The sequence below is a fragment of the Orcinus orca genome, chromosome 15, assembly GCF_937001465.1.
Source record: "Orcinus orca chromosome 15, mOrcOrc1.1, whole genome shotgun sequence".
Taxonomy (NCBI): Eukaryota; Metazoa; Chordata; class Mammalia; order Artiodactyla; family Delphinidae; genus Orcinus; species Orcinus orca.
In genome coordinates, this window is record NC_064573.1 from 67,813,805 (window position 1) to 67,827,061 (window position 13,257).

Genomic DNA, 13,257 nt, shown 5'->3' on the forward strand with positions numbered 1-13,257 from the left:
GTCAAAGAAGCAGGGCTTTGCTCTGGACTTAATACTGTCAGAAAGCAGAGATAATTCTATGGTTATCTTAGCTAATCTTTCCTAGAAGGTGGGGGGAATGAAGGGAGGCTAAACCTACAGTTGGTAAAGAAGCAACAGTCCTTGCATTGGCCAGGATGGGAGATGTTTGGTCATTTTGTGCTTTGGACAATGTTTAGGATTGGGTTACAGACAGGATTACAACGGGGTCTTGCTTTTATCTTGATCCATAGAAGTCACATCTCTGTCCCTGTTTGATGTTGATGTTCTGTGAAATTGTTTAACAGGGAACACCAGGGTCCACCTGATAGTACCAGGCCAGTTTCAGCTGTTAGAAGATGCTTTTCTCTTTCTAACCAAAACCCTAAGCATCATCATTGATGCCTCTTTTTTGTTCACCGCCCCCCCCCATATTTAATCAGTTAGCAAGTCCTATGGGCTCGTCAAAGGCCTCCAGGTTTCTCTTCGTTTTTCTCCATTTCCATTGCCTTCATGGTAGTCTGGGAAAAAGTAAATGGACCCCTTTGTCTAATGTAATATGATTGATTCAGTTTAAGTTTTCTTACTGACATTTACAATGCAGTTTTGCCTCCTTAAGGTAACACCCTACTTACCTCAACTGGATATAAAAGATATTCTCCTGGGTCACTTCTACAAATGGTCAACTCATTCCTCACCTGAAAAAAAAAATCCATCCAGATGATGTTATATACACATAGACATACAAATATACATTTATAAAAGGGAGTCCTACTCTATATATTATTCTGAAACTTCTTTTCCACATAATTATATTTCTTGAATGTCTATCCAAATTCATTCTTTTATCCTTTAATTCACAATTCTATACTAAGTTGCATGCCCCTTATCAAGCAATGTATTAGAATTAATAATTTATTAGGTACTTCCTATTTGCAGGTGCTCTTTACCCAGATAAAGTCAAGTATTCCTCATAATAATGCTAAATTGGATGCTTTTATGCCCCCATTTTACAGATAAGGAAATTGAGGCAGGTTATGGTTCCCAATTCCCTCAGCTATAAGTGATGGAGCCAGTGTTCAGCCCCAGGTCTGAGACCCTAGATCCTGCCTTAAACGTCTAGGCTTTGCTCCATCTCATTGAATTCCCTGGAAAAAGTGCTTTGGGGGAATCAGTGAAAGCCTCAGTATAATGTGTCTGAGAGAGACTACATGGAGCTTCGGACCTCTGGAAGAAAAAACCAGAATCATTGTGCACTGTCTCCCACACTAACTTGGGGAGAATGGCTATGGAACTTAACAGTGGCTACTGAGAGCATCTCTTCTTTTCAGTGACAATCCAGGCCTGCCTCCTAGAGGTGACTTCTGGCTCACCTCTCATAGGATTGGTGGGTCAGAGACATACAGACACTTAGACAATCCCTTCCTGACTCCTTTTTCCTGGTGGCTAATCTTATTTATCTTTTTATTAAAAAAAAAAAAGTTTTCTGGTTTTAAAACTAACACAGGGGCTTCTCTGGTGGCGCAGTGGTTGAGAGTCCGCCTGCCGATGCAGGGGACGCGGGTTCGTGCCCTCGGCATGTGGAAGATCCCACATGCCGCGGAGCGGCTGGGCCCGTAAGCCAGGCCGCTGAGCCTGCGCATGCGGAAAAAAACACAGGTTCTTAGTAAAAAATTAGTTGAAGTGGTGATAAAAGGTTAGAGAAGCAAATAAAAATCGCCTTAATAGCATCCCATTAGAAGCATGATTGTTATGAATATCCTTCCAGTCTTTTTTTCTTATTTGTGTGTATGTGCACACTCACGTACCTGTGTGCTAGTGTCCAATACACACATAAGAGCTGTGCACTATCACAACTAGACCACAGATACTCATATGACTCTATATAAAGACAGCAAAACCAAACTTAGAGAGGGTGAGTAATTTGTCTACATAATTAATAGTCATTAGTTACTAGAGCTTAGCAAGAAACAACCTCGTCAGGATGTTAATACAAAAATATTAGGCTTCATCCCCTCTGGAAGAAAAGACACCAAACCAAAATGTTGATGGCAATACTAGAACTTACACTTTCTGGGTATAAGTTTTTATTCTTTTCCAATGAATATGTACTATTTATTAGGCCATAAAGGATAAATGTTTTTGAAATAAACAATTGATGAGGTACAATGGACTGAATGTTTGTGTCCCCCCAAATTCATGTGTTGAAATCCTGACCCCCAATATGATAGTATTAGGATAGTATTAGGCCTCTGGAAGGTGATTAGGTCATGAGGGTGGAACCCTCACAAATGCCCTTATAAAGAGACCCTACGAAGCTCCCCTGCTCCTTCTACCATGTGAGGACAGCAGAAAGATGGCCATCTATGAACTAGGAATGTGTTGTCACCAGACACTGAATCTGCTGGTGACTCCATCTCAGACTTCCCAGCCTCCAGAACTGTGAGCATAAATTTCTGTTGTTTATATAACACCCAGTCTATGATATTTGTTATATCAGCCCGGATGGACTAGGACATGAGGTTAAAAACAAGAGGCTGAAAGAAGCAAACACCACCAGCAGCATGCATTTATTGAACACTTACTATGTACCAGGCACTGTGCTGAGGGCACTATTTCATGTTGGCTCCACAACAACTCTGTACTATGGTGTTAATATCACCACTTTGCAGAATTAGAGGCTAAGATTCAGTGAGGTGAAGGACAAATCTCAAGGTCTCACAGTTAGTAATGATGGTTCTGGAAAGATTTGACTGATTCCAAAACCAGGAATATCATTACCGCTTTCCACAAGCAAATAGAAACTTTTTTTTTTTTTTCCTGCTGAGGATCCTCAAATGCATATTCGAGGGAAGATCCTTGCATTAGTCAGGGATCTGCAGAGAAACAGAAACTATAGGATATACAGGGATATATCCTGGGATATATATATATAAGAGGAGACCTATTACAGGAATTGACTTACTTGGTTATGGAAGCCAGGAAGTCCCACCATCTGCCATCTGCAACTAGAAAACCAGAAAGCCAGTGATGTAATTCAGCCTGAGTCTGAAGGCTTGCCAATCAGGGGGTTGATGGTGTAAGTCTCTGAGTGCGAAAGCCTGAGTATCAGGAGAACCGACATCCAAGGGCAGCAGATGGATGTCTCAGCTCAAGCAGAAAGAGAGAGCCAATTTGCCCTTCCTCCTCCTCTTTCTTCTATTAGAGCCCCCAGTGGATTGGCGGGTGCCCACCCACATCGAAGGGCCATCTGCAATACTCAGTTCCCCAATTCAAATTCTAATCTCTTCCAGAAACATCCTCAGAAGCACACCCAGAAATGATGTTTTACCAGCTATTGGGACATCCCTTAGGCTAATCAAGTTAATACATAAAATTAACCATCACAATCCCTAAGAAATTAATGCTCCTGCTTAAAAAAGGAGAACAAAAAAAAAAAAAAAAGGAGAACGACCTTGGCTGTCAAGGACAGAGTGAAACTTGTACGTTCATGTGTTGCCAATGACATTCCAAATAGAGGAGCCCCTTCTCAAACGCAGCATTTGTTCTCGGATCATAAAAGAATTGGCGTATTATGGCTACAGGCCTGGAAAAAATGTGTGCGTATGAGGATAAAAAAGGATGTAATATGTAAATAGGAAATACTGTGTTAGGGCACGGGAATTTTTCATGATTATTTTAAAGCAAATCCCAGACTTGTACTTTATCTGTAAATGCTTTAACATTTATCTCTAACAAATATTTAAAACAAAACAAAACATAACCACAATGCTTTTATCACACCTAAACAGAATTAATAATAATTCTTTAAAATCATCTCATCTGTATTCACATTTTTCCAAGTGTCCCCACATGTCTTTTTTCTGTTGGTTTGATGGCATCACAGTTCAACCTCGTATTAGGTTTGCCTGTCTCTTTTTTTTCTTTTAATTCTTTTTTTCATTTCTAATATCCTACTGGTCTTTTTAAAAATTTATTTATTTATTTACTTAATTAATTTTTTTGGCTGTGTTGGGTCTTCATCGCTGTGCGTGGGCTTTCTCTAGTTGTGGCAAGCGGGGGCTACTCTTTGTTGCGGTGCTCAGGCTTCTCATTGCGGTGGCTTCTCAGTGCAGAGTGTGGGCTCTAGGCATGTGGGTTTCAGTAGTTGTGGCACACGGGCTCAGTAGTTGTGGCTCGCAGGCTCTAGAGCGCAGCCTCAGTAGTTGTGGCACACAGGTTATTTGCTCCGCGGCATGTGGGATCTTCCCGGACCAGGGCTTGAACCCGTGTCCCCTGCATTGGCAGGCGGATCCTTAACCACTGTGCCACCAGGGAAGCCCTTGCCTGTCTCTTGAGTCTCCGTTAGTCTAGACCTCCCGTCTGCTTTTTCCCTTGGTCATCATTTGTTGACTAATGGGTCATTTGGTCGTTGGCGTTGTCCTGGTGAGCACTGATGGCAGTGATGAGGTATCTTCACATGGCTTCTCGGGTTGACATCAACAAGGGAGCCTGGAGCAGAAGAGGAAGGAAATGGCAGATACTCCCACCTGCCGGGTAAGCACAGTCCCAGAGGGTGGCAGCTTCCTCGTGCAGGCAATTAGGATTTTGCAGAACTGGGATATCGGTATCGCCATGACTCCAGAGGCTCTGTTATTTTTTTGTTTTTTTGGCGGTACACGGGCTTCTCACTGTTGTCGCCTCTCCCATTGCGGAGCACAGGCTCTGGACGTGCAGGCTCAGCGGCCAATGGCTCACGGGCCCAGCTGCTCCGCGGCATGTGGGATCTTCCCAGACCAGGGCACGAACCTGTGTGCCCTGCATCGGCAGGCGGACTCTCAACCACTGCGCCACCAGGGAAGCCCCAGAAGCTCTGTTTTTCTCTTCCCTACTGGAGCCTCCTAGCTGGTCTCCCTGCTCCACTCTTGCCCTCCAGCCCGTGAGCCAGAGATATTTGTCCACCATGCAATCCTGATGTGCTCCTCCCCTGCTCTAAACCCTTCTATGACTCTCTATTACTCTTAAGAGGGTCCAACCTCCTTACTAGACTCCACATTCCTTCAGGTTCCCTACCCTTCCCACCTCCCAAGCTTTATCTCTATCCCCACCTGATGTCTGCATCCAGCAGTTTGGATTTTCTTCAATTTTCTATTGACTTCCTCTTGCTTCTTCTCTCTCACCTCCAGACTTTTGCATACATTTTTCCATCTCTCTGGTGACAACTTCCTTCTTTTGCATCCAAACCGACCTATCCAGCATATCAGATGTTTGTGATGCTTTTGGAGGCATAAGAGGGGAGGTACTATAGATTGCAGGGAATGACAAGTGGGCCTACTTGAAGCTCTTGGAGTACTCTGGAGAATGTATTCTGCCAGGGGTAGGCTTGAAAATAGGAAATGAAGGATTTTCACACGGCTCTTTGGGGTTAGCATCAATGAGAATGCCCAGGACCTTGGCTGGTTTCCTTGGTGCCCATGACTCAGGCAGAATAAATGGGCAATAGGTCTGGGCATTGAAGCAACAGCCTTGTTTCCACATTGTCCCGAGGAACAATGGAGGAGCTCCCATACTCATTCTTAGCTATTCATTATGTGTTGTTCTCACAGCTCTGATATGTATTTAAAAAAATAAAACTGAATTTATTTATAAAGTTTTATCTAGAGATATTTTCCCATGCATTACACTGTGATGTGACCTACAATTTTCTTTCTATTATTTCTCCACAGACTGTGTGATGGAATGTTTGTGTTGACATTGGTCCACCCCAAGGCGGGTATGCTCCTCCCTAACCACAATACACACTCCTGGGTGGCAAGGAGATTCAATTAAAGGCAACTCTTACAAGTGCTTCAGCTGTCTTTCCCTTTTCTGAACTCTAGAATTTCTGCTCATTAACATTATCAATGTTGAAATCAGTTTTTCATTGATAAGATGAGTGGTGTTTAAGACGTGGACTAATTGGAATTACTTTGGGGGTGTCTTCATCCTGGCATTAATAAGGTATAAAAATCTAGTGAGCCCTTCACCCTCTTGTACTCAAGATAGCATTCTCGGTTTGATTCTTAACTAGTCCTGTGCTCCATACTGGTGGGGAGGGTTCTTGGTCATACCCTGCCACTGGAATACTTTTTCATTTGCCTCAGATAAACATTTTGTGTAATGAATTTTGGAGAAACAAAGAGGAACAGAGCTGGGACTTGGAGATTCTAGAATAAGTCGTATCACTATTTTGTGCCTGCTTGCTAAATGTCCTTACTGAAGGAAGAATTTTTTGTGAAACTTGCTTTCATTAAAAACCTAGTAGAGGGCTTCCCTGGTGGCGCAGTACGGGGAACAAGGGTTCAAACCCTGGTCTGGGAAGATCCCACATGCCGTAGAGCAACTAAGCCCGTGTGCCACAACTACTGAGCCTGTGCTCTAGAGCCTGCGAGCCACAACTACTGAAGCCTTCGCACCACAACTACTGAAGCCTGCGTGCCCTAGAGGCTGTGCTCCGCAACAAGCGAAGCCCCACTCACTGCAACAAGAGAAGCCCCACTTGCTGCAACTAGAGAAAGCCCACACGTAGCAACGAAGACCCAACACAGCAAAATAATAAATAAAATAAATTTATTTTAAAAACCTAGTAGAAAAAGAAAACAAAACCCAAAAACCCTAGTAGAACCAAAGGGTGAAAAAGAAATCCAAGGGGAAACTGGGAAATGCTTTGAGATGAATGAAAACAAAAATACAATATACCAAGACTTATGGGATTCAGTAAAAGCAATGCCTAGAGGGAAATTTAGCTATAAACACTTCCACCTTAAGAAACTAGAAAAAGGAAGAGTAAACTAAATACAAAGCAAGCAGAAGGGAGGAAATAATAAAGATTAGAGCAGAAATAAATGAAATAAAGAGTAGAAAAAAATAGAGAGAAATCAAGGAAACTAAAGTTGATTCTTTGAAAAGACTAACACAACTGACAAACTGACAAAGCTTTAGCTAGATGGATCAAGACACAGAAAGCAAAGACTCAAATTAATAAAATTAGGAATGAAAGAGGGAATTATAAGGGAAAATCATAAACAAATGTATGCCAACAAATTAGATAATTTATATGAAATGGATAAATTCATAGAAAGACAAATTAAAACTGATTTGAGAAGAAATAGAAATTTTGAATAGACCTATAATAAGAGACTGAATTAGTAATTAACAATCTTCCTACAAAGAAAAGACCAGGTCCACATAGCTTCACCAGTGAAATCTACTGAATATTTAAAGAAAAATTAACAGCAATACTTTACAAACTCTTCCAGCAAATAGAAGAGGAGGGAAATTTTCCCAATCCATTATAAGAGGCCAGTGTTACCTTGATGCCTAAATCAAATACTAACTAAAGAATGTCACTCACCATCCGGCTTTATAAGGATTAAGTCATTAGCCACTGCAATAGCTGACTTCCAACACACTCTGAAGGCAGTTCAGGGCAGAGATCAGGAATGAGGCATTCTGCTCTGGGAAATCTGGCAGGTGTGCAGGTAGATAGTTTTTTTTTAAAATTTATTTTATTTTTGGCTGAGTTGGGTCTTCATTGCTGCATGCGGGCTTTTCTCTTGTTGCAGCGAGCGGGGGCTACTCTTTGTTGTGGTGCGCGGGATGTTTACTGCAGTGGCTTCTCTTGTTGCAGAGCACAGGCTCTAGACACGTGGGCTCAGTAATTGTGGCTCTCGGGCTGTAGAGCACAGGCTCAGTAGTTGTGGCACACAGGCTTTGTTGGTCCACGGCATGTGGGATCTTCCCGGACCAGGGCTCGAACCCATGTGCCCTGCAGTGGCAGGTGGATTCGTAACCACTGCGCCACCAGGGAAGTCCCTGTTTGTAGATTTTTTGATGATGGCTATTCTGACCGGTGTGAGGTGATACCTCATTGTAGTTTTGATTTGCATTTTTCTAATAATTAGTGATGTTGAGCATCTTTTCATGTGCCTCTTGGCCATCTGTATGTCTTCTTTGGAGAAACGTTTATTTAGGTCTTCAGCATAGTTAATATTTTGATCTTGTCCCTTTCATTAATTTCTTAAGTGCAACCATCTTCACATAATTGAAATCATATTTTCTGCACAGGTTTGTATTTTGGTTTGTTTCTTTTTTTCTAAACTTATTTATTTATTTTTGGCTGTGTTGGATCTTCGTTGCTGTGCATGGGCTTTCTCTAGTTGTGGTGAGCAGGGGCTACTCTTCGTTGTGGTGCACGGGCTTCTCATTGTAGTCGCTTCTCTTGTTGCAGAGCTGGGCTCTAGGTGCGCGGGCTTCAGCAGTTGTGGTAAGCAGGCTCAGTAGTTGTGGTTCATGGGCTCTAGAACGCAGGCTCAGTAGTTGTGGCTCGTGGGCTCTAGAACACAGGCTCAGTAGTTGTCGTGCTCAGTAGTTGCTCCACGGCATGTGGGATCTTCCTGGACCAGGGCTCAAATCCGTGTCCCCTGTATTAGCAGGCAGATTTTATTTTTAATTAATTACTTAATTTTTTTAATGGCTGCATTAGGTCTTTGTTGCTGCGTGGGCTTTCTCTAGTTGTGGCAAGCAGGGGCTTCTCATTGCATCATTGCGGTTCACGGGCTTATTGCAGTGGCTTCTCTTGTTGTGGAGCATGGGCTCTAGGCACGTGGGCTTCAGTAGCTGTGGCTCACGGGCTCTAGAGCACAGTCTCAGAACTTGTGGTGCATGGGCTTAGTTGCTCCATGGCATGTGGGATCTTCCTGGACCAGGGATTGAACCCGTATCCCCTGCCTTGGCAGGGGATTCTTAACCACTGTGGCAGGCAGATTCTTAACTACTACGCCACCAGGGAAGTCCCTTTTGGTTTTTTTCTTAGTATAACTTTAAATTGCCAAGGAAAAGCCTGAGTACATTTTTGCAATTATTCATTCATTCTCTCAATCAAAATATACATATATAAATATGTATGTTTATAACTATATGTACATATGTGAACACACATACATATATAGTGATACATTTGTATTTAAGGTACTATGTTGGCTGCTTCTTGGAAAGTTTATTGTATTTCACAGCACAAAAGTTAACTATAATATAAAGCAAGGCTTCCCTGGTGGCGCAATGGTTGGGAGTCCACCTGCTAATGCAGGGGACGCGGGTTCGTGCCCCAGTCTGGGAAGATCCCACATGCCACGGAGCGGCTGGGCCCGTAAGCCATGGCCGTTGAGCCTGTGCCTCCAGAGCCTGTGCTCCGCAACAGGAGAGGCCACAACAGTGAGAGGCCCACGTACCACAAAAAAAAAAAAAAAAAAAAAAAAAAATATATATATATATATATATATATATATAAAGCAGACTATGAAGAATGTCCATGATCTCTTGTAATTCAGACAAGGAACCTCTCTGGATTATCTAAACTTTGTCTCACTAAGTTTCTTTGTTTGTAGATTCCTCTCTTTGGTGCTAAGACTATTGGCCAGAGAAGTCCTGATGTACTAGTGCTGAGCAAAGCTGAATTTGTTGAGAAAGTTCGTCAGAGTAATCAGGCCTGTCATGATGGAGATTTCTACACAGCTGTTGTTCTGTACAATGAAGCCCTAGCTGTTGACCCTCAGAACTGCATCTCATACAGCAATAGATCTGCAGCCTATATGAAAATCCAGCAGTATGACAAGGCACTGGACGATGCAATCAAAGCCCAACTTCTCAATCCCAAATGGCCAAAGGTAGAAATTTCATTTACTTTCACAGAATCTTTTGTGCTGATTTCTTATTTTAATGTAAACTTTATTGACTGAGTGCAGTTATTAATTTTTTAATAGTCTGTACTTCAGCAAGATGTGGAATGGCTTCACTGAGCTGGTACACTAGTGAATAGCTTCTTTTTTTTATGCTTTGGAAATATGCTTTCCATGTCTAAGTTTAACTCTTTTCCTGTATGTTTGAGATATAATTTTTTTTTCACTCAGTTTCTTGAGAGGATGTGTTTAGTTATTTCTATAGGTTTGGGACATCTCTTTTTTGCACAGATATTTTAGATGGAGTATTATGATCAGCCACATACAATTACTTAACATAGTTCCAACCCTGTTATAAATTTTGACTATTCAGATAATATAGAAAAATACTTAGGACTTCCCTGGTGGCGCAGTGTTTAAGAATCCGCCTGCCAGTGCAGGTGACATGGGTTTGAGCACTGGTCCAGGAAGATCTCACATGCTGCGGAGCAACTAAGTCCGTGCACCACAACTACTGAGCCTGCGCTCTAGAGCATGAAAGCCACAGCTATGGAGCCCGTGTGCCACAACGACTGAAGCCCACACACCTAGAGCCTGTGCTCCGCAACAGAGAAACCACCACAATGAGAAGCCTGCACACTGCAACGAAGAGTAGCCCCCACTCGCTGCAACTAGAGAAAGCCCATGTGCAGTAACAAAGACCCAACACAGCCAAAAGTAAATTAATTAATTAATTAATTTAAAAAAAAGAATTTGGTCTTTGGTTCCTGGAGGGAGATTCTAAACCCTTGGAATTTCTTGAGTGATAGGTGTGTGTGTTATTCATGAGCTCCTCAGATCACTACTGAGTTTATGCTAATGAATGAGGTGACTCCAGATGGGGGCTGGTCACCAAACAGACTACCCACGTGATTAAAGGATTGTGGCTTTGAGCCAGCCCAGCCCCCAGGGAGAGCAGGGAGACTGAAGATGGAATCCAACCACATGGCCAATGATTCAATCAATAATATTTGCACAATAAAACCCCAATAAAAACTCTGGACACCAAAGCTCATTGGAGCTTTCTGATTGGTGAACACATTGATATACTGGGAGGGTGAAACACCCTGAATCCATGGGGAGAGGGCATGGAAACTCTGCACTCAGGACCCTACCATACCTTGTACTATGTGTCACTTCATTTGTATGCTTTACAATGCAACTGTCATCATAAACATAACTTTTTCCTCAGTTCTGTGAATCATTCTAGTGAATTATTGAACCTAAGAGGTGTCACGGGAACCTCCTGGATTTGTAGCTGGTCTGTCATAAGTATAGGTGGCCTGAGGACCCCACGTGATGCTGGCATCTGAAATAAGGGAAATCTTGTTTGACCTAATCCTGTGCCCTTAAACTTGTGGAGTCTGATGCTAACTGTAGGTGGTTAGTGTCAGAATTACACTGCAGTATTGCACTGGTGTCAGAATAGCAAGGGACCCAGAAAGCCAAATGATCTTAAAAAAGAACAAAGTTGGTGCATTCAACCTCTCTTCTGTGATGAGAAAAACACACAGAGTTCTGAGCTGCTGCCCAGGCATTTTACAATGTGATAACCTTGCTCACATCCAGAATCTGAACATCTAGATAAGGACTTGAGTTTAGCATCCCCACTGCTAAGTTCCCACTTTGCTTTCCCCAGGGCACCTCTTAAAGTAACCACTTGAGAGTTAAGCCTGTAAAAAGTTAATCACCTCCGCCCCAACTACCTAATAAGTAATAGGTGCTTACTACCCTGCTCTCTATCTCCTGCTTACTTCTGACCTGGGATGGAGGACTGCCCTTCCCCCAGCTCATTGTAAACCACCTCCCTTTCTGGGATCTGTAAGTAAAAATTCTTGTGACTTTACTTCCTTTGTGTGGGTATATTGAAACTTTGCCTTTAATCAAAATCACCCTGTGGGTTTCACTTCCCCAAAGTGGGAGCTCGGATGCTGAGGGAACTACCTGGGGATCCCAAGTGGGTGGTTTGTGCCCCCTTATTCAGCAGGTCATAATCTGCGTATATTTAATTCAATACACCGGCTCCAGCTTCTCAACACACTTTCCAATTTCAAAACAGTGGGGGACTGGTATAAGGATAGACATATGGATCTACAGAATAGAATTCAGAATGCAGAAATGTACTACATTTACGATCAGTTAATTTTAAACAAGCGTGCCAAGACAATTCAATGTGGGGGGGATGGACTGTTCAACAATGATTTGGCGACAATTGGATAGTCACTTGCAAGAGCGAGGTTGGACCCCTGCTTCACATCATACATAAAAATTAACTCAAAATGGAGGAGAATATTTAGAAGTAAATATTTGTGACCTTGGGTTAGGTAATGGCTTCTTAGATATGACACCAAAAGGATAAGAAAAGATTTATAAGTTGTGCTTCATCAAAATTAAAAAAAAATGTGGTTCACAGGATATCATCAAGAAAGTGAAAAGATGCTTCACAAAATGGGAGAAAATATTTGCAAGTCATATATCCAATAAGGGACTTGTATCCAGAAAACATAAAAAAAATTCTTACAACTCAGCAATAAAAAGACAACCCAGGGACTTCCCTGATAGCCCAGCAGTTAAGAATCCACCTTAAAATGCAGGGGGGGCTTCCCTGGTGGCACAGTGGTTGAGAGTCCGCCTTCCGATGCAGGGGACACGGGTTCGTGCCCCGGTCCGGGAAGATCCCACATGCCGCGGAGCAACTGGGCCCGTGAGCCATGGCCGCTGAGCCTGCGCGTCCGGAGCCTGTGCTCTGCAACGGGAGAGGTCACAACAGTGGGAGGCCCGTGTACAGCAAAAAAAAAAAAAAAAAAAAAAATGCAGGGGACGCCAGTTCGACCCCTAGTCGGGGAACTAACATGCCACGGGGCAACTAAGCCCAAGCACCACAATTAGAGAGAAGCCCGTGCACCACAATGAAGAGTCTGTGTGTCACAATTAAGACCTGACGCAGACAATAAATAAATAAAAAGATAACCCAGTTTTAAAATGGGCAAAGGATGTGAATTGACATTTCTTCAAAAAAGATTTACAAATGGCTAGTAGGTACATGAAAATATGTTCAACAACATTAGTCAGGAATGCAAATCAAGACAACGAGATACCACTTTATACCTACCAGGATGGCTAAAATTAAAAAGACAATAACAAGAGTTTACAAGAGTGTGGAGAAATTGGAACCTTCATACACTGCTGGTGAGATTGTAAAGCGTACAACCACTTTGGAAAACAGTTTGGCAATTCCTCAACAGACTAAACACAGGGTTACCATATAAAATTCTACTCCTAGGCATATGCCCAAGGAAAATAAAATATATGCCCACAGAAAAACGTGTACATTTATGCTACGTGAAAGAAGTCAGTCACAAATGACCATTTATCCATTATGTGAAATGTCCAGACTAGGCAAATCTACAGATTATTATTTGCCTAGGGCAGGCGGTGGGGAGGGGAAGGGGAGGTGGGTTGGGAAAGGTACAAACTCCTTTTTGAGATGACAAAAATGTTTCATAATTAGATCCTGGACTTCCCT

At 42.5% G+C, this 13,257-nt stretch overlaps 1 protein-coding gene across 2 annotated transcripts in view; it reads right to left on the reverse strand.

The window, feature by feature from the left end:
- Window positions 1–447: 447 nt before the first annotated feature.
- The window catches only part of HSCB (HscB mitochondrial iron-sulfur cluster cochaperone), a 34,395-nt gene continuing 21,585 nt past the window's right edge, over window positions 448–13,257 (reverse strand). The window contains exons 6-7 of one of the 2 annotated variants that reach the window (XR_007471635.1): window positions 633–695; window positions 448–518 (exon numbers count right to left, since the gene is read on the reverse strand). Coding sequence is in view for 1 of the 2 variants with exons in the window: in XM_049697773.1 (XP_049553730.1) it covers window positions 685–695 (11 nt within the window). In the remaining variant the exon portion in view is untranslated. Of the gene's footprint in view, window positions 519–564; window positions 696–13,257 lie in introns of those variants that run through there. The other variant, XM_049697773.1, reaches the window with a different exon arrangement.